Here is a 24,617-nt window from a genome sequence, read left to right as displayed (position 1 = left end):
TGGTAGTTCTATTTTCAGTTTTTTGAGAAACCTCCATAATGTTTTCCACAGTGGCTGCACCAATTTACCTTCCCACCAACAGTGTACAAGGGTTCCCTTTTCTCCGCATCCTCACCAACATTTGTTGTTTGTGGGGTTTTTTGGTGATAGCCATTCTGACAGGTGTGAGAATGTGGTTTTGATTTGCACTTCCCTGATGATTAACGATGTTGAGCATCTTTTCATGTGCCTGCTGGCCATCTGCATTTCCTCTTTGGAAAAATGGCTATTCAGTTCTTCTGCCCACTTTTTAATTGGGTTGTTTGTTTTGTTTTGTTTTTTCATGTTGAGTTATATGAGCTGTTTATATATATTGGATATTAATCCCTTATTGGTCATATCATTTGCAAATATTTTCTCCCATTCAATAGATTGTCTTTTCATTTTGTCAGTGGTTTCCTTTGCTGTGCAAAAGCTTTTTGTTTTTGGCTGTGTTGGATCTTTGTTGCTGCGCACAAGGTTTCTCTAGTTGCGGCAAGCGGGGGCTACTCTTTGTTGCGGTGCACGGGCTTCTCATTGCAGTGGCTTCTCTTGTTGAGAGGAGTGGGCTCTACGCGCGTGGGCTTCAGTAATTGCAGCACACGGGCTCAGTAGTTGCGGCACACAGGACCTAGAGCACACAGGCTTCAGTAGTTGCGGCACGTGGGCTCTAGGGCACCTGGGCTTCAGTAGTTGTGGCGTGCAGGCTCAGCAGTTGTGGCTCACGGGCTCTAGAGTGCAGGCTCAGTAGTTGTGGTGTATGGGCTTAGTTGCTCTGCGGCATGTGGGATCTTCCTGGACCAGGGATTGAACCCATGTCCCCTGCATTGACAGGCAGATTCTTAACCACTGCACCACCAGGGAAGTCCCTTTTTTTCTTTTTTTTAAAAATTAAAAAATATATATATTTAAATTAAAAAAATTTTATTTCTGTGCAAAAGCTTTTATATTTAACTAAATCCTATTAGTTTATTTTTTCTTTTATTTGCTTTAGGAGATGGATCCAAAAAAATATTGCAATTTATGTCAAAAAGTGTTCTGCTTATGTTTTCTAATGGGAGTTTTATAGTATCCAGTCTTACATTTAGGTCTTTAATCCATTTTTGAGTTTATTTTTGTATGTGATATTAGAGAGTGTTCTAATTTCATTCTTTTACATGTAGCTGTCCAGTTTTCCCAGCACCACCTATTGAAGAGACTGTCTTTTCTCCATTGTATATTCTTGCCTCCTTTGTCATAGATTATGTAATCAGAGGTGCATGGGTTTATCTCTGGACTTTCTATCCTGTTCCATAGATTTATATTTCTGTTTTTTGTGCCAGTACCATACTGTTTTGATTACTCTAGGTTTGTAGTATAGTCTGAAGTCAGGGAACCTGATTCCTCCAGCTCCATTTTTCTTTCTCAAGATTGCTTTGGCTAGTAAGGGTCTTTTGTGTTTACATACAAATTGTAAAATTTTTTGTTCTAATTCTGTGAAGAAATACCATTGGTATTTTGGTAGGGATTGCATTGAATCTGTAGATTGCCTTGGGTAGTAAGGTCATTTTCACATTAATTCTTCCAATCCAATGTATTGTTCCATATGTTTGTATCATCTTCACTTTCTTTCATCAGCATCTTATAGTTTTCCAAGTACAAGTCTTTTACCTCCTTAGGTAGGTTTATTCCTAGGGATTTTATTCTTTTTGATGTGATGGTAAATGGGATTGTTTCCTTAATTTCTCTTTCTGAATAGAAATGCATCAGTTTTCTGTATATTAATTTTGTATCCTACAACTTTACCCAGTTCATTGATGGGTTCTAGTAGTTTTCTGGTGGCATCTTTAGGATAGTATCATGTCATCTGCAAACAGTGACTGTTTTACTTCTTCCTTTCCAATCTCGATTCCTTTATTTTTTTTTCTTCTCTGATTGCTGTGGCTAGGACTTCCAAAACTATGTTGAATAAAAGTGGTGAGAATGGGCGTCCTTGTCTTGTTCCTGATCTTAGAGGAAATGCTTTCAGCCTCCACCATTGAGTATGATGTTAGCTGTAGGTTTGTCATTTATGGCCTTTATTATGTTGAGGCATGTTCCATCTATTTCTTTGTATGTTTTTAAAGAATGTGTACTCTCAAAATGCTAGGTGCAGAATTCTTTTTTTTTTTTTTTTTTTGGGGTACGCGGGCCTCTCACTGCTGTGGCCTCTCCCGTTGTGGAGCACAGGCTCCAGACATGCAGGTTCAGCGGCCATGGCTCACAGGCCCAGCCGCTCCGCGGCATGTGGGATCTTCCCGGACCAGGGCACGAACCCATGTCCCCTGCATCGGCAGGCAGACTCTCAACCACTGCGCCACCAGGGAAGCCCTGGGTGCAGAATTCTATACGTGTTCCTTAGAAAATGCTAATTAATGATGTTGGAGACACACCTGCAATAACTGGTGATTCTTGGATGTCTTTTCATATTTAAGAGTGCTATAGGCTGAATGTTTTGTGTCCCCTCAAAATTCATATGTTGAAAATTAACCCCAATTGGGGGGGCTTTGAGAAGTGATTAGATCCTGAGGGTGGAGCCCTCATGAGTAGGATTAGTGCCACTCCCTTCTGGCCTGCAGAGTTTCTGCAGAAAATAAGCTGATAGCCTTGTATATTATTTGTTGCTTTTCCCTTGCTGCTTTTAATATTCTCTATCTTTAGTTTTTGTCATTTTGATTACAATGTGTCTTGGTGTGTTCCTCTTTGGATTAATCCTGTATGGGACTCTGTGCTTCCTGGACTTATATGTCTGTTTCCTTTCCCAGGTTAGGAAAGTTTTCAGCTATTATGTCTTCAAATATTTTCTCAGGCTCTTTCTCTTTCTCTTATTCTTCTGGGACCCCTATAATGTGAATATTAGTGGGCTCGATGTTATCCCAGAAGTCTCTTAAACAGTTCTCATTTCTTTTCATTCTTTTTTTTTCTGTTCAATGGCAGTGATTTCCACTACTTTGTCCTCCAAGTCACTGATCCATTCCTCTGTATCATCTAGCCTACTATTTATTCCTTCTAGTGTATTTTTCATTTCAGTTATTGTATTCTTCATCTCTGTTTGGTGGTTCTTTATAATTTCTAATTCTCAGTTAAAAACTTCTAACTTCTCACTTTGTGCATCCATTTTCCTCCTGAGTTCTTTGATCATCTTTGCAGTCATTACTCTGAACTCTTTCTCAGGTAGATAACCTATCTTCACTTCACTGAGTTCTTCTTCTGGGGTTTTGTCTTGCTCCTTCATCTGGAACATGTTCCTCTGCTGCCTCATTTTGTCTAAGTTGCTATTTTTATTTTTATGTATGTGGTAGATTAGTTACATTTCTTCATCTTGAAGAAGTGTCCTTCTGTAGGAGATGTCCTGTGTGTCCCAGCAGTGAGCTCCTGTCTCATCACCCAAGCTATATGCTCTAGGGGTTCCCCTTAAGAGGGCTGGGTGGGTCCTTCTGTTGTGGTGGGCTGACTGTGTGGGTGGTCTGGTAAGCCTGGTCGGTCCCTAGTCCGGTTGGTTGCCAGGTCCTGCCTTGTATGGTTGCTGCTGGGTGCTGTTAAGAGGGCCTGGTAACAAGGTGACTGGCTTCAGAACCCTAGGAAGTCCTGGGGCTAGAGCGGGCTCCACTGGTGGGTAGAGTCAGGGTCCGGAGGACTCTGGGGCTGTTGCCTGCCCACTGGCGAGTGAAGCCAGGCCCTGAGGTTACTGTTGGACTACTGGCAGGCAGAGCCAGTTCCTGGAGTCTGGCTGCAGGGTCCAGGGATCCCAGGACTTTTTTTTTTTTTTTTTTTTCCGTACGCGGGCCTCTCACTGTTGTGGCCTCTCCCGTTGCGGAGCACAGGCTCTGGACGCGCAGGCTCAGCAGCCACGTCTCACGGGCCCAGCCGCTCCGCGGCATGTGGGATCTTCCTGGACTGGGGCACGAACCCATGTACCCTGCATCAACAGGCGGACTCTCAACCACTGTGCCACCAGGGAAGCCCACAGAGCTTGTTTTAGATCATTGGTTGGCAGGGAGGTGGTGATTCCTGACACAGTTGGTATGGGGTCTGGAGTGTCCCGAAGCTTGCGTTGGCCTGCTAGTGCACAGGGCCAGGGCCCAGCTGGTCCCAGGGTAGGTTCTAGCCTGCTGTGGGCAGGCTAGGTCCACAGGCTGTGGGATTGTGGTTTTCTTGTGTCTGGTGTCTGTCCCCTGGTGGCTGAGGCTGGTCTAGAGGCTAGTGCAGGCTTCCTGGAGGGCAGGGCCACTGTCTGCCCACTGGTGGGTGGAGCTGGGTCTTGGCCCTCTGGTGGGCAAGGTCCTGTCTAGAGGAGTGTTTAGAGGAGGCTGTGGGCTCAGGAGGACTTTAGGAAGCCTGTCTGCTTATGGGTGGGGCTGTGTCTGCACTCAGTTAGTTGTTTGGCCTGCGGCATCCCAGCACTGCTGCCTACAGACTATTGGATGGGGCTAGGTCTTGGCTCTAATGGCTAGAGGGAGGAGCCCAAGATCACACCCACCAGCACTGGCTTCCAAATGTGACTGAGCTGCCAAATGTAGCTGTTGTCAGCTACGGCCGGCTTCCCACCTCTCCAAGGCCAGCAGGTAGGTTTGACTCAGACTTCTATCAAGTTACTGCTTTTGCCCTGAGTCCCGGTGCATGTAAGATCTTGTGTGTGCCCTTTAAGAGTGAAGTTGTATTTCCCACAGTCCTTCCTGAAATTAAGCCCGGCTGGCCTTCAAAGCCAAATGATCTGGGGGCTAGTCTTCCTGCTGCAGGGCCCCCAGGCTGGGGAGCCTAACGTGGGGCTCAGAACTCTCATTTCTGTGGGAGAACTTCTGCACTATAACTTTTTTTTTTTTTTTTTGACCACATGGCTTGTAGAATCTTAGTTCTGTGACCAGGGATCAAACCCACACCCTTAGCAGTGAAAGAGTGGAGTCCTAACAACTGGACCACCAGGGAATTCCCACGTCTGCACTATAATTATTCTCCAGTTTGTGTATTGCCCACCTGGGAGTATGGGACTTGATTATATCATGTCCCCTTCTACTCATCTTGTGGTTCCTTCTTTGTGTCTTTAGTTGTAGATGATCTTTTCTGGGAGGTTTTGGTCTTTTTCATAGATGGTTGTTCTGCAGATAGTTGTGGTTTTGGTGTGGTTGTGAGAGGAAGTGAGCTCAGGGTCTTTCTACTCCACCACTTTGGCCGATCTTCAAGGGACTGTGTTCATATTCTCAGCCTTGGGCAGATGTCTTGCCTGGACCATAGTAGGTGAACACTTACAGGTTCTTGTTCATGGACAAGGCAACACTCTTCTGCATCTCCACTGTGCCCTGGGCCTGTGGCCTAGACTTCTGTCCCTGGGCTGGTGATATTCTCCAGCACTGGGGCTGGTATGAGTTCTGGTCTCTGCCCAGCTTTATCTCCTACCCACTGTGGGTTCCCTTCTTCCATTTCTGACACTTGATGATTTCCCTTTCTTCTTTTTAAGTTTAACTGTGTATTAAACTTTTATTATCTTTTTAAAAAATATTTGTTTATTTATTTGGTTGGGTTTGGTCTTAGTTGCGTCATGTGGGCTCTTTAGTTGTGGCAGGCGGGCTCCTTACTTGCAGCCTGCTGGCTCCTTAGTTGTGGCATGTGAACTCAGTTGCAGCAAGCATGTGGAATCTAGTTCCCTGACCAGGGATCGAGACTGGGCCCTCTGCATTGGGAGCACGGAGTCTTAACCACTGTGCCACCAGAGAAGCCCCTTATTATCTTTTTAATGTTTTCTCCAACATTTGTATTGTTTAGAGTGAGAAAGGGAAGGGTTTTTATGTCTTCTCAGAGTATTTTAACTAGAAATCTCTCTATGCAAGTTCTTTAAACTCATTAAGTCTCAGTTTCCTCTTCAATAAAAGTGCTGGAGAAAGTACATATGAATACTTAAGCACAGTTTCTGCAAAAAAGTAAATATTTTAAAAACAGCGTAGCCATTTTATTGTTTTCATTAGTACTGTAATAATTGTTGTGATTCCATTTTTCCTCTCCATTGCTGAATATCTCTGTAGGCATAATTATAGCCCAGGGTTGTTGTAAATATTAAATTATTTTTAAAAATTTGTTGTTGACGCTTTTAAAAATTGATAAAAGTAGTACACATTGGGAGTTCCCTGGTAGTCTAGTGGTTAGGATCCCAAGCTTTCACCACTGTGGCCTGGGTTCAATCCCTGGTCAGGGAGCTAAGATCCCACATGCCCCACAGCATGTCCAAAAAAAAAAAAAAAAAGGAATTCCCATTAAATGGGAAACCCTCAGCCATAGAGAAGTGTAGGCAGGGTCTAATAGGTCACTGTGTCTTTGGGCAGTATAGATTTTAGGTCAGAGCCTACAGATGGGTAACCCAGAGCCCAAAATGTTTTTATTTGGCTGGTACAATGTTTCAAAAACTCTAAATTTGTTGCTAACACTTAAAAATGGTGATATTTCACATCAAATTCAGATATCTAACTTTTCTTGAGTAATCAGGGTAATCTGACCACACTGGGCCTTCTTCACAAACAGGATGAACACCTTGTGCTGAATCGTTGCTCTCCCATGTTTTCTCTCCATTATTGAGGCCAAAGGCCACTTACCATTTATTGTTACACATTTACTGTTGTTTTTTAAAATAGTACAGAGATAGTTGTATATGCCTATTTTTCTGTCAAAAATAGGAAAACAAGAGATAGATGGAGAAAGACCACATTGTAATAAGCATTGATGAAAAAATTAATCAATTCGTCTAAGAAAGAAATGGAAGATTTTATTTGAGCCAAATTTGAGGATTATAACCCAGGAAGAGCATCTCAGAAAGCTCTGAGACCTGTTCCTCCCCTTAGAAGTCAAGGCGCATTTATATAAGTTTTTTGAGACAGAGGCTGTACATCAAATGCTGTATTATTGGCAGTTTACATGATCCAGATCTAAGTGCCATGTGACCCCTTATGAGATCAAGAAGGAATGGCAGCTTTAAGGAGTTGTCTTATTGATGCTAGAATATTGCTCTTTATGGGTGAGCAGGTATTTCTCTCAATGGGGAAGCTTGGGTTAATGCATAATGTAGATACACAGTGCACAGTGGGAGGAGAGAGGAGACCAAAGGATAGAAAAAAAATTTTGTTTAAATTTTTCTTGTCTTGCCATAAAATATGAGTTTTATTTCACGTACAGAAAATGGAAAAGAGGCCATTTTGTGATAGAAAGGAAGACAGTTCCTACATATTTAATAGGATGTCTGTGTCAGTTTTCTCTTGCACTTGGCTTGCTTCACTTATTTGTGTTATCCTGTTTGGACCCTGTGGACATTTCAATTTACAACCTCCTCCTGAACATCCTGGCTCTCTAAGTTCTGTTCTTTTCTTTTTCTTTTCTAGTCCTGTCTTCCCTTTTGTACTGTCCTAGCTTACCCTCAATAACTGAGTGTGTTTCCACGGAGAACTACCGAGACCTCTGGAGCAACGGAAAATCCATGTGCACTCAAGCCTGTTTGCTCCATCCCTCACCAGCCACGCCTCCTAAAAAAGTAAAAGTCCCCCTACCAGTTGCAGATGATTAGATTTTTTTAAAATTTTATTTATTTATTTTTGGCTGCGTTGGGTCTTTGTTGCTGCGCACGGGCTTTCTCTAGCTGTGGCGAGCAGGGGCTACTGTTCGTTGCGGTGCGAGGGCTTCTCATTGTGGTGGCTTCTCTTTGTTGTGGAGCACGGGCTCTAGGTTTGCAGGCTCTGTAGTTGTGGCACGTAGGCTCAGTAGTTGTGGCACATGGGCCCAGTTGCTCCGCAGCATGTGGGATCTTCCCGGACCAGGGCTCAAACCCATGTCCCTGCATTGGCAGGCAGACTCTTAACCACTGCACCACCAAGGAAGCCCTAGATTTTTTTTAAATTGCAAAGCAGAAGTTTCCATTCAACTCTTAGAGATTGAAGGTTCAAACACAAACACCCTGAGGAAGATCCATTAACTAAAATTTACTCACAATAAATCAGCAAGTGGAAGTAAGAGTCTAGTTTATTCTGTTTTGATTGATGTGATTTTATAGGATTAAGAGAGCCCTGGGCAACTGGTAGAGGGCAGGGGGTTTTTCTTGGATGGAGATAGAGATGGAGTACAGGACATACAAAAGGGGGAAAATATTTTAAAATATCACTGTTTCATGTGGAAATTTGTAGCAATTGTTTTAGTTTGTGAGCACATGGATTGTGAATGCAACGTCTTTTGTGGGGTTGGGGGGGACTTGTATCCGTGGACCTTTAAATTCTGTATGTGAATATATTGTTGCCATTTGTTTTGCAGATTGTGGGATTAGTGATATGCTTTCCTAAACAACAGAAAAGTTGAAGATGTCTAAACACTTAGTGGCTTTGACAGTGACCACCCTTCTTGGTATGGCTGTCGGGGGGTTTGTCCTGTGGAAAGGCATCCAGCGTCGGAGGAGTAAAGCAAGTCGTGTGACCCAGCAGCAGCTGTCACAGCAGCAGCCGAAAGCGCCAGGCAGGAGAGAGCGGCCCACTCCAGCAGAGGACCAGCAGCACTCCAGTGCCCCCAGAGCCTCGTGGGAAGAGAGGATCCTTAGAGCAAAGGTGGCGACTGTGTCTCAGGAGGCGGAGTGGGATCAAATTGAGCCCTTGCTTAGGAGTGAGTTAGAAGATTTTCCAGTGCTTGGAATCGACTGTGAGTGGGTAAGTTAAAAGGCAAAAAACGAAACGTATCTTTTCTGCTTTTCCAGCTAGGGACCTTGAATAGTCAAATAGAGGATAAGATTAAAGGAGAATTAGCTTGTGCTCAACTTATTTGTAAATAGATTTTAGCAGAAGGAGAAGCAGCTTCTCTTCTCAGGATAGGGGAGTGCTTATAATCATGGATTCTGGAGTCTGAGCTACATGAGTCCATTTTCACCACTTATTCTGTGAACTTGAACAAGTACTTAACCTCTTTGAGCCTCAGTGTACTTATCTGTAGCGGAGTGTGTGTGTGTGTGTGTGTGTGTGTGTGTGTGTGTGTGTGTAATGGTATCTACCGCCCAGAGCTTTTTTAAGGATTCAAATAGATAATCCCTGTATAGACTTCAGCACAATTTTAACAGAGAGTAATTGCTCATTATATATTAGCTACTGTTAATATTTTTAATAGTATTTTCATAGGATGCCATGGAGAAGATAGTTAAGGAGGTCTAGTTAAATATGTGTTTATTACACAAATTGGGATTTAAAAAGATAATAGTTTAAATGCTAGACACTATTTACTCTAAGCCAGGTATTGTTTTTTTTTTCATTATCTCATTTAATTTTGACAATAATCATTCGTAGGAAGATACTGTTATTATTTCTTTACAGATAGGAAGTGTTAAAAGGTTTAGTTACTTGCCCAAGGCTATGAAGCTAGTAACCAGCATTTGAGCTGGTTTTCCTTAGCCATCGGTTAATTTTTCTAATAGCTATTACTTTGGGGGAGTTGTTACATAGTTGTGATGAGGATAATATGGTACATCTACTCTTCTGTCATTCTGACTCACAGAGTGAACTTTAATCTCCTTGCAACAGAAGATACTACAAAATATAAATAAGTCACAGTTATTATCTCTTATTAATTCAGCATAATACCTTGCCAAAATTCTGTGATCTATGTCTTCTGGGTATCTGGAATACAGTCAAGAGTCAGGAAGTGTAATCGAAAGAGGCCCTAAGCAGAATTGCTGCCACAAAATCAGATCACAGGTTGGTAGGAGGAACTAAAGATGCCAGTACAATGATGACCAAGAAGAGAACACCTGACAGTGTGGGCAAGGTTTAGTAGTCACATAAGGCCTTAAGGAGCTACTGAGGGTATTTCTTTTTTTTCTTTTTTGGCCGTGCGCTGCACGGCTTGCGGGATCTTAGTTCTCTGACCAGGGATTGAACCTGTGCCCTCTGCTTGAAAGTGTGGCATCTTAGCCACTGGACCGCCAGGGAGTTCTCGAGGGTATTTCTTTATATCAGCAATAGCAGTAGTAGTTTATACCAATGACCTTGGGCCATCAGGAAAGGATTGGGCACCTTTTGTTTATTGTGTGTAAGAATTATATCATTTTAGAAATAAACATATTTCTATATCATTTTAGACATATTTACACCAACAACCATAGAAGAAAACATTAGTAAACAGTGAGCTTTAGTAGATTAGGAAAATTCACATTTGCCAAACACCTTGATTATCCTACCAAGTGAAGTATAACTGCAGCAACAACAGGGTAGTCTGAAGTGAATAGTAATGCAATCGATTTAATAATAATATGTTTAATCACTGTAGCAGAGTAAGTTTAAGTGGCAAATAATCCAAAACCCAGTTCCTTATGGCTTTGGAATGTATTGAACTTCTTCTGATGCCACATTCCCTTCAGGTGTGATTGCATTTCTCTGATTGCTGCCACAGAAGAACTTTCATCCATCCTCCTTCTTTTCATTCTTCCATTTCTGATTTGTTTTCTCTTTCATTCACTTTTGTGTAAGTATTTGCTTAGTTATTGTTTTTGTTCTTGTTTTACACAGTCAGTATTCGTTTCAATTTACCAAAGTGTTTACCTTTTTCTTTGCTCATCTTTCCTTATATCTCAGAATTTTCTGGCATCATTCTCTTTAAGGTTGTCCTTTAGAAGTTCATTTCTTGAGGGGTCATTGATAGTAAACTACTTTATTATTGTTTTGAAAGTGTCTTTATTTTGCTTTTGATCTTTGAAGATATTTTCGCTGGATATGAAATTCTAGTTTAGCAACTTACCATTTTCAAGATTGCATTCCACTTTCTTCTGGCTTCCATTGTTGCTGTTGAAAATAACTATGAGTGTAAATGTTGATTCTTTATAGGTAATCTAATTTTTGGTAGCTCCTTTTAAGATCTTTTTGAGTTGCTGGTTCTGAAGATTCGCTGTCATGAGACTAGTGTTGTTATCTTACTGTATTTCCTGTTTGGGATTCTGAGAGATATCCTGGATGTAAGGATTGGTATCATATCAATTTTTAAATTCTCTTTGAAGATTGCCTTTACCCTGTTTTTTCTTCTTCTCCTCCTCCTTCTCCTCTTCTTCCTACCCCTCCTCTTTCACCTTCTTCTTCTTCCTTTTTTTTTTCCTTCTTCTTTCTTGCTGGAATTAAATCAGCTATATTCTGAACTTTTTCTGCTCTCCTACGTCTGGTAATCTCTTTTATATTTAATGTATCTTAGTCTCTCTGGATTCATTCTGTACAATTTCTTCAGGTCTCTTTTATAGTTCCCTTTTTCTTTCCTTAGTTTTGTGTAATCTGCTATTTAACTTACCCCTTGAGTCTTTTTTTTTTTAATCTTTTTTTATTGTGAAATAAAACACATCAAGAAAAGTGCCTGGGCTTCCCTTGTGGCGCAGTGGTTGAGAGTCCGCCTGCCAATGCAGGGGACACGGGTTCATGCCCCGGTCCAGGAAGATCCCACATGCCGCGGAGCGGCTGGGCCCGTGAGCCATGGCCACTGAGCCTGCGCGTCCGGAGACTGTGCTCCGCAGTGGGAGAGGCCACAACAGTGAGAGGCCCGCGTACCGCAAAAAAAAAAAAAGAAAAGTGCCTGAAACAAAAACAAAGAGCTAAATGATTTCACTAAAGAGAACAGCTGTGTAACTGGAAACTAGGTCAAGAAACAGAATTTGCTAGTACCCCAGAAGCTCCCCTTGTGACCCCTAGTAATCACTGTTCTCCCACCAAGGGTTAGTATTATCCTGATTTTATGGTATTTGCTTTCGTGTTTTTCTTTATACTTTTACTACTTAAACATGCATGTCCTAACACACCATTGTAAAGCAATTATACTCCAATAAAGATGTAAAAAAAAAATGCATGCCTAGGCACGATAATTGAGTTTTGTCTGCTTTTTTTTGTGGGGGGGGGGTATGTGGGCCTCTCACTGTTGTGGCCTCTCCCATTGCGGAGCACAGGCTCCGGACGCGCAGGCTCAGCGGCCATGGCTCACGGGCCCAGCCGCTCTGTGGCATGTGGGATCTTCCCAGACCCGGGCACGAACCCGTGTCCCCTGCATCAGCAGGCGGACTCTCAACCACTGCGCCACCAGGGAAGCCCGAGTTTTGTCTGCTTTTTAAATTTAATGTAAATGAAACTATCGTGTGTGTATTTTGTGTCTGGCTTCTTTTGTTCAACATTACGTTTGTGAGATTTACCCATGTTGTGTGTGACTGTGATTCACTGCCATATGTCCATTGTGTAAATATATCATGATTTATTCATCCGTTCTAATATTGATGGACTTTTGGGTTGTTTACAGTTTGGGGCTCTTACAAAGAATGCTGAAGTGAACAAATGCACTTATTATTATTGGGCATATGTATCTATGAGTGGAGTTCTAGGTCATAGAGTTTGTATATATATCTTTAACTTCCATAAATAATGCCAAATTGTTTTCCAAGGTGGTTTTAACTAGTTTACCCTCATCAGTAGTAATGAGTGTACCTATTGTTTCTAGCTGTTTTCAGAAGTGGTTCTACTAATTTAATCTCTCACCAAGACTGTATGAAAATTCCCTTTGTCTTATATCCTTGTCCACATTTGGTACTGTCAGATTTAAAAATTTTAGCCATCCTAATGGATGTAGTAGGATGTGTAGCAGTATTTCATTGTGGTTTTAATTTGCATGTCCCTGACCAGTACTGAGATTGAGCATCTTTCTATATTTTATTGATTATTTTGATATCTTCTTTTATGGAGTACTTGTTCAAGTCTCTTGCCTCTTTTTCTATTGAGTTGTCTTTTTCTTACTGATTTATAGTTCTTTATATATTTTGGTTATGAACCCTTTGTGAGTTAAATGTACAGTAAATGTCTTCCCCCATTCTGTGGATTGCCTTTACATCCTTTTATTGTTAAAGCTTGATGATCAGAAGATCTATATATAGTGCTGTGTAACAAGTCTTACCTTATCCCTAGTCATGAATATACTCTCCTGTTATTTTCTTGGAGTTTTTTGGGGTTTTTTTTTATATATATAAATTTACTTATTTTATTTATTTATTTTTGCCTGCGTTTGGTCTTCATTGCTGCATGCAGGCTTTCTCTAATTGTGGCAAGCGGGGGCTACTCTTCATTGCGGTGTACGGGCTTGCAGTGGCTTCTCTTGTTGCAGAGCACGGGCTCTAGGCGTGCAGGCTTCAGTAGTTGTGGCACGTGGGATCAGTAGTTATGGCTCACGAGCTCTAGAGTGCAGGCTCAGTATTTGTGGCGCACGGGCTTAGTTGCTCCGCGGCATGTGGGATCTTCCCGGACCAGGGCTCGAACCTGTGTCCCCTGCATTGGCTGGCGGATTCTTAACCACTGCGCCAACAGGGAAACCCTAAATGTTTGACTCTGTTTCTGTTTTGTAATTTAGTTCACGTGTAGCCATTTTTAGATTCCACCTATAAGTGATAACTTATGATGTCTCTTTTTCTGTCTGACTTATGTCACTTAGAATGATCATACCTAAGTCCACCCAAGTTGTTGCAACTGGCCTTATTTCATTGATTTCATGGCTGAGTAATATTCCATCGTACATAAGTACCACATCTTCTATCCATTTTTTCCTTCCAAGGACATTTAGGTTGTATCCAAGTCAAGGCTCTTGTAAACAGAGCAGCACTAAACGTTGGGATGCCTGTGTCCTGTCGATGTTTGGTTTTCCCAAGATATACGCCCATGATTGGAAGTGCCATATGCTCTGTAGCTCTGTTTTTTAGATTTTTTATTAAACACAATACACTTCTCCAGAGTGGCCGTTGGCAATTTACATTCCCACCATGAGCATAACAGGGCTCCCCCTTCTCCACACGCTGTCCTGCATTTCTGGTTTTTACACTTTGTGAGGATGCCCCTTCTGACTGATGTGAAGTGATACCTCTTTGTAGTGTTGATTTGCATTGTCCACCTGTTTGGTTGGCCAAAAAGGGCGTATGCGTTTTTCCTGAATATCAGGAAAAACGCATACGCCCTTTTTGGCCAACTGCATCATTGGCGAAGTGCAGCCGCTTTTCATGTGCTTTAATGGCAGGTCCAATCTACCTCTTGAAATTCCTTTCCTGCAATTCTGCCTTGCTTACAAGTCCTTTTTGATGACTTACCTCAAGACATTTTTTGACAATAGGTATCATTTACAACCCTGCAGTTTTCTGAGTTGCAGTGCCCCTGAGCTCCATTTTTCAACTTGTTGTTTTGGGAACTGGCCCCAAAACAGCAGGATTGCTTCAAGCCCTATTCTGGTTCCCGGAGCAGGCTGAGCCTTTGGTCAGTTCCTCTTCCTGATTGGAAATTAGAGTGGCATGTGCCTGTCCAAACAACTAGGGCTTGTCTCTCATTGGTTCACCCCCTTCCACTTCATCCTCTGGACAAATTCCAAACTGTGTGAAACAGGATGTTGAAGGTGCTGACTTCCCCAAGTGGGGAGATTGTTAGGAAAGAGGCTGGAGGGGGTAACCCGACCACCAGGAGATGAGGAGATGAGGTGCCTTTTCCAAACTCTTCCCCATCAGCCGGTGTACCATCCTCTGGGTGTCCCATGCATGTTTTAGCTGTAGGAAGGGTCCCCAGCACCTGGAGATTTGGGACCCATGGAATGGGGACCAGGCAGTATTACTCTAAAGGGGCTGCATTTGCTGGCCCATCCTCACCAAGCCTCTCAGCCCCACGAGTGTGCAGCCTTAGGTCCCATCCAGCTGTGGATCTAGATGTGGTCTGTCCAGGTTGCATCACAGCCCCTGAACGAATTCTGTAAGAACTTCTCTCTCTCTCTCTGTCTTTTTTTTGGGGGGGGGGAATTTATTTTTATAACGGTGTATAGCTGATTTTCAATGCTGTTTCTTGCTGCTGTACATCCACTTGATTCACTTACAGAGAGACATCAGTAAATTCTTTTTCAGATTCTTACCAGTCTTTTTTTTTTTTTTTTTAACATTTATTTTTGGCTGTGTTGGGTCTTTGTTGCTGCGCACAGGCTTTCTCTAGTTGCGGCTAGCGGGGGCTGCTCTTCGTTATGGTGCGTGGGCTTCTCACTGCGGTGGCTTCTCCTGTTGCGGAGCACGGGCTCTAGGTGTGCGGGCTTCTGTAGTTATGGCGCACGGGCTTAGTTGCTCCATGGCATGTGGGATCTTCCCGGACCAGGGTTCAAACCTGTGTCCCTGCATTGGCAGGTGGAATCTTAACCACTGCGCCACCAGGGAAGCCAGAGTTTTGTGGTTTTAACATTGCATATTTAGATTTATAATCTATCCAGAATTGATTTTTGTGTGTGTGTGTGTGTATGATGTGAGGTAGGGTTGAGTTTCATTTTTTCTTTTTATGGATATCCAATTGTCCTAGCACCACTGATTGAAAAGATAAATCTCACTGCTGTGCAATGCCACTTTACTGTAAAACAGGTATCTCTTTTTTTCATTTTCTTTTTTTAAATAAATAAATAATTTATTTATTTATTGGCTGCGTTGGGTTTTTGTAGCTGGGTGCGGGCTTTCTCTAGTTGTGGCCAGCCGGGGCTACTCTTCGTTGAGGTGCGCGGGCTTCTCGTTGCAGTGGCTTCTCTTGTTGCGGAGCACGGGCTGTAGGCATGCAGGCTTCAGTAGTTGTGGCACGTGGGCTTAGTAGTTGTGGCTCGTGGGCTCTAGAGCGCAGGCTTAGTAGTTGGGGTGCACGGGCTTAGTTGCTCCGTGGCATGTGGGACCTTCCCAGACCAGGGCTCGAACCTGTGTCCCCTGCATTGGTAGGCGGATTCTTAACCACTGCACCGCTAGGGAAGTCCCCAAACACGTATCTCTATATGAATAGATCTATTTCTGGACACTCTAGTAGTCTATTTTTCTGTTCTTCCGCCAGTGATCACAAACTGTCTTAGTTACTGTTGCTTTATAATGACTCTTGATATCTGCCGCAGCAAGACTTTCTATCTTGTTTTTTTCCCGGAGGGTCTTGGATAGTCTTGGTCCTTTGCATTTCGTTATACATTTTAGAATCAGCTTTTCAGGTTCTACCAAAAACAATTTCTTGATATTTTGATTAAGATTGCATTGGATCAATAGATCAGTTTGTGGGGAATTGACTTCTTTCCAACATTGAGTTTTATAATCTAAGAATATTTATTTAGATCTTTAACTTCTCTTAATAATATATTTGTAGTTTTCTGTGATTAAAATAATTCTGTTATAAATGAAATCTTAAAAAATGTTGTGAGACTTCCCTGGTGGTGCAGTGGTTAAGAATCCGCCTGCCAATGCAGGGGACATGGGTTCGAGCCCTGGTCCAGGAAGATCCCACATGCCACGGAGCAACTAAGCCCGTGCGCCACAACTACTGAAGGCTGCACACCTGGAGCCCGTACCCCACAACAAGAGAAGCCACCGCAATGAGATGCCTGCGCACCACAACGAAGAGTAGCCCCCACTCACCACAACTAGGGAAAGCCCACACACAGCAACGAAGACCCAACGCAGCCAAAAACAAATTAATTAATTAATTAATTTTTTTTAAAGTTGTGTTTTTTCTGGTATATAGAAATGTAACTTTATATGTATTTCTCTTATATTAAGGAACTTACTAAACTCACTTATTAATTCTAATTACTTTTAGATTCTTTTGGGTTTCTATATAAACTATTATATTATCTGTGAAGTGACAATTTTTTTCCCAGTCCTTACAGTTTGTATTTCTTTTCCTGCCTTGCTGAACTGGCGAGGATCTCAATATAGTGCTCAGTGTGAGTGGTGACAGTAGGCATCCTTGACTTATTCTCTATCTCAGATTGACAGCTTTCAACATTTTCATATTGAGTACGATATCTGCAGTAGGTTTGTTTACAGATTAAATACATTCAATTCTATTCTTGGTTTCTCAAGAGCTTTTCTGTTTTGTTTTGTTTTGTTTTGTTTTGGCTGCGCCACACAACTTGTGAAATCTTAGTTCCCTGATCAGGCACTGAACCCGGGCCCTTGGCAGTGAAAGTGTGGAGTCCTAACCACTGGACCACCAGGGAATTCCCAAGTTTTTTGTTTTTTTTTTTTAAAGAATGAGATATTGTCATTTACAGCCGCAAGAATGGACCTAGAGAATATCATACTAAGTAAAGTAAGTCAGACAGAGAAGTACAAATATTAATAGGATATCACTTATATGTGGAATCTAAAAATGTTAAATGAATCTATATACAAAACAGAAATAGACTCACAGACATAGAAAACAAATTTATGATTAACAAAGGGGAAAGGGGGTGGAGGAGGGATAAACTAGGAGTATGAGATTAACAGATATAAACTATTAAACTATTATAGATAAGCAACAAGGATTTATTGTATAGCACAGGGAACTAGATTTAATATCTTATAATAACATATAATGGAAAATAATTTGAAATATATATATATAAAAAACTGAATCACTTTGCTGTACACCTGAAACTAACACAATATTGTAAATCAATTATACTTCAATTTTTAAAAAGTTTCTCTTTTTAATTATGAATAGTTGTTGAATTTTATTAAGTGCCTTTTCTGAATTTCTTGAGATGAGTATGTAGTTTTTCTCCTTTATTCTGTTCTTGTGGTGAAAATACATTGATTTTTGAATTCCTGGCATAAATCCAACTGGGTCATGATGTCTTATTCTCCTTATACATTGCTGAATTCACTTCACTAGTGTTTTAAAAATAATCTATATTCATGAGTGATATTGGCTTATAATTTTCCTTTCTAGAAATGACCTTGTCAGATTTTGATAAAAATGTTATGCTGGGCTCATACAAGTTAGGGCTGTTCCTTGGTTTTGTGTTCTCTGGAAGAGTTTGTGTAAGATTGTCATTCTTTTTTCCTTAAATGTTTGATTAGAATCTACTGGTGAAGCCATCTGGAGTTTTCTTTTGAGGGAAGTTTTTGAATTATGAATACAATTTTTTAAATAGTTTTGGGGCTATTCATATTTTCTATTTCTTCATGTCTGTTTTGATAAATTTTATTTTTCATCTAAATGTGTCTTCTTTCAAAATTTTAAATTACAGGCATATACTTGTTTATAATATCCAGTGACTTTTTTTTTTTCCTATCTGATGGATATGTAAGGACATTTTTTTTTTTTTTTATGTAAGGACATTTTTGACAATGCTTATTTGCTTCTCTTTTTTTTTTTTTCTTGATTACTCCTTCCATGGGTTTATCAGTGTTATTAGTCTTTTCAGAGAACCAACTTCTGGCTTTGTTGATCTTTATTGTATGTTTGTTCCATTACACTGATTTCTGCTCTTTATTATTTCTTTTCATCTACTTGTTTGGGTATAATTTGCTATTCTCCATTTATTCTTCGACCTACTCTAATCTGACATCCTACCATACTACTCCACTGAAACGGATGAAGTTGATGGCTTTCTTGTTTTCCAGTCCAGTGGACACTTATTTGGACTCATATTATTCTAGCTCTCAAAAGCATCTGCGTAATTCCTGCACGAGACATTCTCTTTGGCTTTCATGCCATCATACTCTCCTATCTTCTGTCTTACTGTTCTTCCTTCTTTTTCCTTTTCTGATCCCCCTTCTACCTCACATCCAAATATTGAGTTGACTTAGCCTTGGTCTCTTCTGTATGCACCCCAGGGACTGCAAACTCAGATGCCTACAAGGTCCAGACAGGAAATGTAAATGGGCAATGTAGAGTGATTGTTTGCATTTTTGAATGCATAGGAGTATTCTTCAATTTCATACAGAAGTATGCTCCCTCCCTTTTTTCTTTAAACACAAGACCTCTGTGATCTATCTTCCATTTTCCTAGTTTTATAGAGACATGGATCCTGAGAAATATTTCTTTGCTGGAAAAACAGTGGTTTACAAATACAATGATAAATGGGAAATGACAGTTGGCTTCAGTGTTGAGAAGACATTATGGTGAATTAGAGAATTCATGCCTTATATAAATGAGGAAGCTGCTATACAGTTCAAGCCAAGTGTTGCCAGATTGTCCAGTTCTTTAAAAAGAAGCTCGATATATAGATTTTTTTAAAATGTGGACTCCACTGCAATTTAAAAGTTCTGGCATAAGTTTTTAAAATGTGGAGATCAAAGAAATATATAATATTAAACATCTGTGGGTCAGCAGACAGGTCCAAGGACTACTAATTTATGTCCTCTGATCTATATTCTTTTTCTAAGTGACCTCATCTAATTTTGTAGCTTTAAATATCGTTGATAGGCTGAAGACTCTCAAAATTAGAACTCCAGCCCTTTACATCCACCCGTCTACTTGACATCTCCCTTGAATGTCTAATAGTCATCTCAGACTTAACATGTTCCTAACAGACCTCTCGATTTTTCTTCCCAAACCTGTATTATCCCTAGTCTTCTCCACCTTTAAGATTAAAATCAAGAGACATCCTCCCTGCTAAGGTTTGTCTAACAGAAGTGATATGATTGAAAGTCAGACACAAAAAGGCAGTTATAATATGTTAAGTTTCTTTAATGGCAAAATATGTGGAAATTCAAAGAAGTGGTTATAGAAAGCAGGAAATAACACAGCATTCTACCAGATAGAGGTATGCGTTGCCAGATTCCCCCGAGTTACCCATGGTGATGTGTAAGTATGGATAAATCACCTGTATAAAATGAGGATTCTGCCATGTTTTAGAAGCTATTATTGCCTTTCTTCTGGGGGAGAGGGAGATGTTAAATAGATTTCTGGCCCCTGACTCCTGCCTGATTTTTTCTGGAGTCTCTGGCTGTAGACTGCCTTGCTTAACAGGTGCAAAGTAATTGGTGTAAAAAAGACTGAATGAAGTGAAGGTCATTTTCCCAAGAGCATCCTTCTGCAGGCCCAGGCTTCAGGCTTGAAGTCCCCTCCTTTTTCCTTACTATTAACCCTTCATTTCCATTTAGGAAGTATTACCCTTGTTATTTCCAAAATAGATTTTGCATCCATGTACTTCTCTACATCTCCTCTACTTCCTGCCTAGTCCAACCCTCAAGAGTCTCTTATTTGGACCTTTGTAGTAGCCTCCTGACTGGCCTCCCTACTTGGACTCATATACCTATGATCCCTTCTCCATAGAGTAAGCAAAGTGATCTTTTAAAAATGCTAATCTGATCGTCTCAGTCCCCTGCTTGAAAAGCCTCCATTGCTTCTTATAAAACCAAGATGTCTTAATTACTTATGTGTTCTTAAGGACTCACATGCTCTTGCCTCTCTCAGCATCTCTGATTTTGTCTCCTTTTCTCTTCCTCTTACTACTTTCCGGCCTCATTGAGCCTTCATTCTGTCACTTGAACAGGACAAGCTCATTCCTGTCTCGAGCCATGGTCTAGTTTAACTGACACATAACCTCCACAGATAGTTAACCTTGTTCCAGCCCAGAATATGGTCTCAGATTATTTTTTGCTCCCTGCTGCCATTGTGGGGTCATTTAAAGAATCGCGGACTTTTCCATAATGTTTTATTTGCTCTGGATTTGTAAGATCCCTGAAGCTAAAATGGATGATCACTGGCCCTCAGGAAGGAGGATCCCTAAACCAGTCCTCTGTGAGTGAATCACTGAAATCATTCATTTCAAATTTTTACTTTCGTGTGTTTTTCATAATGTCTTAACACGTTAGTATAGTACTACATTTATATGATTTATAAATGCATATGTACATGTATTGTGTATGTCCCAAACATTTCTTATGAGTCGACTAATCAAAAACCAAACAAAAAACCCAGTGACCCCTGGATTACATAATGCTAACGAAATTAAAATGTGGTTTTTTTTTTTCCTATTAAATACAATGTTGGTAAGCCAAGGGTTTCATTATTTTCCATGGGTGGTAAGTGATGTCAAGGCAAAAAGATGTTGGCAAAAGGGGGAAATACAAGAAATTAAGACTAGATATCTTATTCTTGGGACTTCCCTGGTAGTCCAGTGGGTAAGACTCTATGCTCCCAATGCAGGGAGCCCGGGTTCAATCCCTGGTGGGAGAACTAGATCCTGCATGCATGCCACAGCTAAGAGTTTGCATGCCACAACTAAGAGTCTGCATGCCGCAACTAAGAAGTCCGCATGCCGCAACTAAAGATCCCACATGCCGCAACGAAGATCCCATGTTCTGCTACTAAGACCTGACACAGCCCCCCCCCCAAAAAAAGACTAGATACCTTATTCTTTAAGCCAAATTGAGTCTGCTAGAAGCAATATTCTTCCAATCATACATTCAGTATAAATTGGGTACCTATTGGAATCATAAACATTTGAATTCCTAGTGGAAAAACCTTAATTATAATACAGTGGATCTTAAGCACAATCCAGAAACAGTATTAAAAGGACAACTTATCTAGCTAGCTAGCTATTTATTTAATGTATTTTAGACAACGGAACTTGACTGAAAAGATTTTCAAAGATCTGGCCTTAGGAATTAGCAGTGAGTATTATGTCAAATTAGCAGTGCTAAATATTAGAAGTAGAGATTTTCTGCTTTTTCTTGGAGAGAGCCAGTATTATAGAGGGAGGGAATTATGCTTTAATAAAAAAAAAAAAGTGATTTGGCCACATCCAGATGAATTGTTATAGAATAGGAACCAGTAGTCAAGTTTCTTCTGGGTCTTGTTGATCTTCCAAGAAATAGACACTTTGGAAATCAAACTGGCATGTTTCCATTTGAGGATATGATAAAACAATGCCTGAGAAGGGGAATCCTAAAGCTTTTCTGAGTTAAACCGTGGTTTTACTTAGCACTGAAGTAGAAGTCGAGGAGGAAGTCCCTCCCAATTTTGTTTTTAACAGCAGCTCTTCATGATCTTGATCTTGACTGTTTCTTCTCTGTTGTACAGATTGGGAAATTTGGGTTCCACTTCTGACTTTGCCATTATCTCTGCATGTTTAGTCAAACTGTTTCATCTGTAGCCCTTAAATTTCCTCTCCTGGAAAATAAGAAGGATTGGAATTTATTGGATGCTTAACCTGGGTTCCGTGGATAGCTTTAGGGAACCTTTAATTAATGTAAATTTTTCTGGGAATAATTTCCTTAGCTTTAAGCACTTTCTCCAATTTATCTATTACATCAAAAAGATTAAAACTAGATCAGTTAAAATATAAAGTTATTTTCATTTCTTTAGATATCAGAATCCTAGCTTATGCTCAATATACATTTTTTTTATGAACAGCATTTGTGACCATAAAATGCTGAGAAAGCACTCTGTGCTACTACGATTTATTATATTGGCAGGTACCACTTACTGATGGTACTGTATTTCCTACCTCTTTTTAAAAGTCGGATCTTGGGCTTCCCTGGTGGCGCAGTGGTTGAGAGTCCGCCTGCCGATGCAGGGGACACGGGTTCGTGCCCCGGTCCGGGAAGATCCCACATGCCGCGGAGCAGCTGGGCCCGTGAGCCATGGCTGCTGAGCCTGCGCGTCCGGAGCCTGTGCTCCGCGGCAGGAGAGGCCACAACAGTGAGAGGCCCATGTACCGCAAAAAAATAAAAATAAAAGTCGGATCTTGAGGCAGTGATGACAAGTAAATGAGTCAAGTTACTAACATGTATATTAAAGAGTCTAGAAAATGAAAAGAGTACATCATCATTTGGCGCTCTGCTCCTTAGCCTTTTATTCCCTTAGCTTTTTAAAACCAGTGTGTCTCACATGACTCTGTCAATGTGTGTCCCAGCACTGCTCTGTGTCAGCTGGTCACTATTTATATGGCCTGCTCATTTCAGGCTCATGTTTGGGCCCCCGGTAACCTCCGTTTAGGCCGCTGCTTCTTAGAGTCCATTGCATTCGTTAGCAAAGGCTCATCGTTAGGTTTGAGGCAAACTCTGGTCAGTTGTTCCCTCTGGGAAATTAAGACTGTACCTCTTAGACTTTTTTGCCAGACTTTCATGTTGTACTTGGTCCTATGCTGGCGTGTGAACTGTGGCCCTGTTTTCCTCTGTTACAGGTGAATTCGGAAGGCAAAGCCAGTCCTCTGTCACTCCTTCAAATGGCCTGTCCAAGTGGCTTCTGTGCCTTGGTTCGCTTGCCCAAGCTGATCTGTGGAGGAAGGGCACTACCGAAAACGTTACTGGACGTTTTGGCAGATGGCACGATTTTAAAAGTTGGAGTAGGATGTTCAGAAGATGCCAGCAAGCTCCTGCAAGATTATGGCCTCGTCGTTAAGGGGTGCCTGGACCTCAGATACCTAGCCATGAGGCAGAGGTATGGTTTGTATGATTACTGGAACTCCTGTAGCTGGGGGGCAAATATTTTAGCAAGGGTTGTAGATTACTGAGACTCAGTAATGAAGCCTCTAAAATTCTTTAGAAGCTTAGAGGCTTCTGAGATGCATATTGAATTTGTGAGGAAATATTCCAACTTCTGGGAAAACTTTAGTTACCTAGAATTGGTCTTTTTAGATGAAACATTAATAAGGTGTCTCTATAAGCTACAGGCTGTAAACTGATGGGCTCCTTGGGCAAATTAGAGTTGCAGATTTTTTGTTTTTGTTTTTGTCCTGCATGATATTTTGGGGAGATTTTAGTTTAAATTCAGAAGATTTAATGTAAAAACCTGTATTCCTGGCTTCTCTTGAAAAATTAGGTGATTTGGCTACACTAGGTCAGTAGTTCTAGACGGCAGCAGCTGGCTGGAAGCATCCTCTTAGATGAGCATGCTTTGTTCAATTTGCCAGAATCCCCACCCCTCCCAGCTGTCACACCCAGCTCATCCTGATCAACATTTGAATGTGCAGACCCTGCTTTCGGCCCAGAATGATGGTAGCCCTAATGCTTTACTGAGAGGAAGAGATTTTCCTTTCCTTTGGAATTCTATTCCTATGGAAATTCTACCCTGTTTAAGGAAGCTGCAGTTACCTTCTCATGTATATATGCAGGTCCTCATTTTAATAGTGTGGACTGAAACAGCCTCTCTCCCTGCCTTTCTCCCTGCCACTGATATTGAAGGGTTGGAGGATTTGATAAACTAAGAGAAGGCCTGATTAAAATCTATGCTTATCATAATTTTTTGCTAGTAAATGAAATTTTAGTTTAGTTTAGTAGTTTGGCTTGTGTAAATGAAACTCTTATTAAAAAAAAACTCTTATAAATGAAGTATCCATTTTTTTTCCAAGTAATACATTGAAATATTTACTGTAAAATTCTTTTAGCTCTATAAAGGTATTTGGAGTATAGCAGCCAAAGCCGCCTTTCGTCAGGCCCTCCTTCCTCTGGTGCTGCCTCCCTAGAGCTGCCTGCTGTTACTCTGCTATTAGAGGCCATGTGTATAGTGGCCAGGGCTTGACTCCAGAGCAGGCTGTGTGGGTGGGAGTCCCCAGTCTTCCTCTTACCAACTACGTGACCTTTGGCAAGTTACTAAGCCTCACTGTTCCTCAGTTCCCTCATCTGAAAAGTAGAAATAATAATGTTCCCATCTCATAGGATCGGTGTGAGGATTAAACGAGTTAAACTATGTAAAGAACTTAGAAATGGTGTTTGACATATAGAGAGTGCTGTGTAAATTTCAACTATTACTGTCCATCATCATCATCGTCATCACCACCACCTATAGCACCACCATGATCTGATTGGTTTGTCCTTCCAGATCTCTTTCTATCCATTTACAGTCCTCTCTATGAGTATATAGAAATTA

At 41.1% G+C, this 24,617-nt stretch overlaps 1 protein-coding gene across 2 annotated transcripts in view; it reads left to right on the top strand.

Annotated features, from left to right (window-relative positions):
- Nucleotides 1-24,617, top strand: part of EXD2 (exonuclease 3'-5' domain containing 2) — a 94,648-nt gene that overhangs the window by 50,786 nt on the left and 19,245 nt on the right. For both annotated transcript variants that reach the window (XM_079913632.1, XM_079913633.1), the window contains exons 2-3: nt 8,317-8,702; nt 22,933-23,189. In XM_079913632.1, the coding sequence (XP_079769758.1) occupies nt 8,364-8,702; nt 22,933-23,189 (596 nt within the window). In that variant the 5' untranslated portion in view covers nt 8,317-8,363. The remainder of the gene's footprint in view (nt 1-8,316; nt 8,703-22,932; nt 23,190-24,617) is intronic.

The sequence above is a fragment of the Stenella coeruleoalba genome, assembly GCF_951394435.1.
Source record: "Stenella coeruleoalba genome assembly, chromosome: 2".
Lineage (NCBI taxonomy): Eukaryota > Metazoa > Chordata > Mammalia > Artiodactyla > Delphinidae > Stenella > Stenella coeruleoalba.
This window is presented reverse-complemented; position numbering and strand designations above follow the sequence as displayed.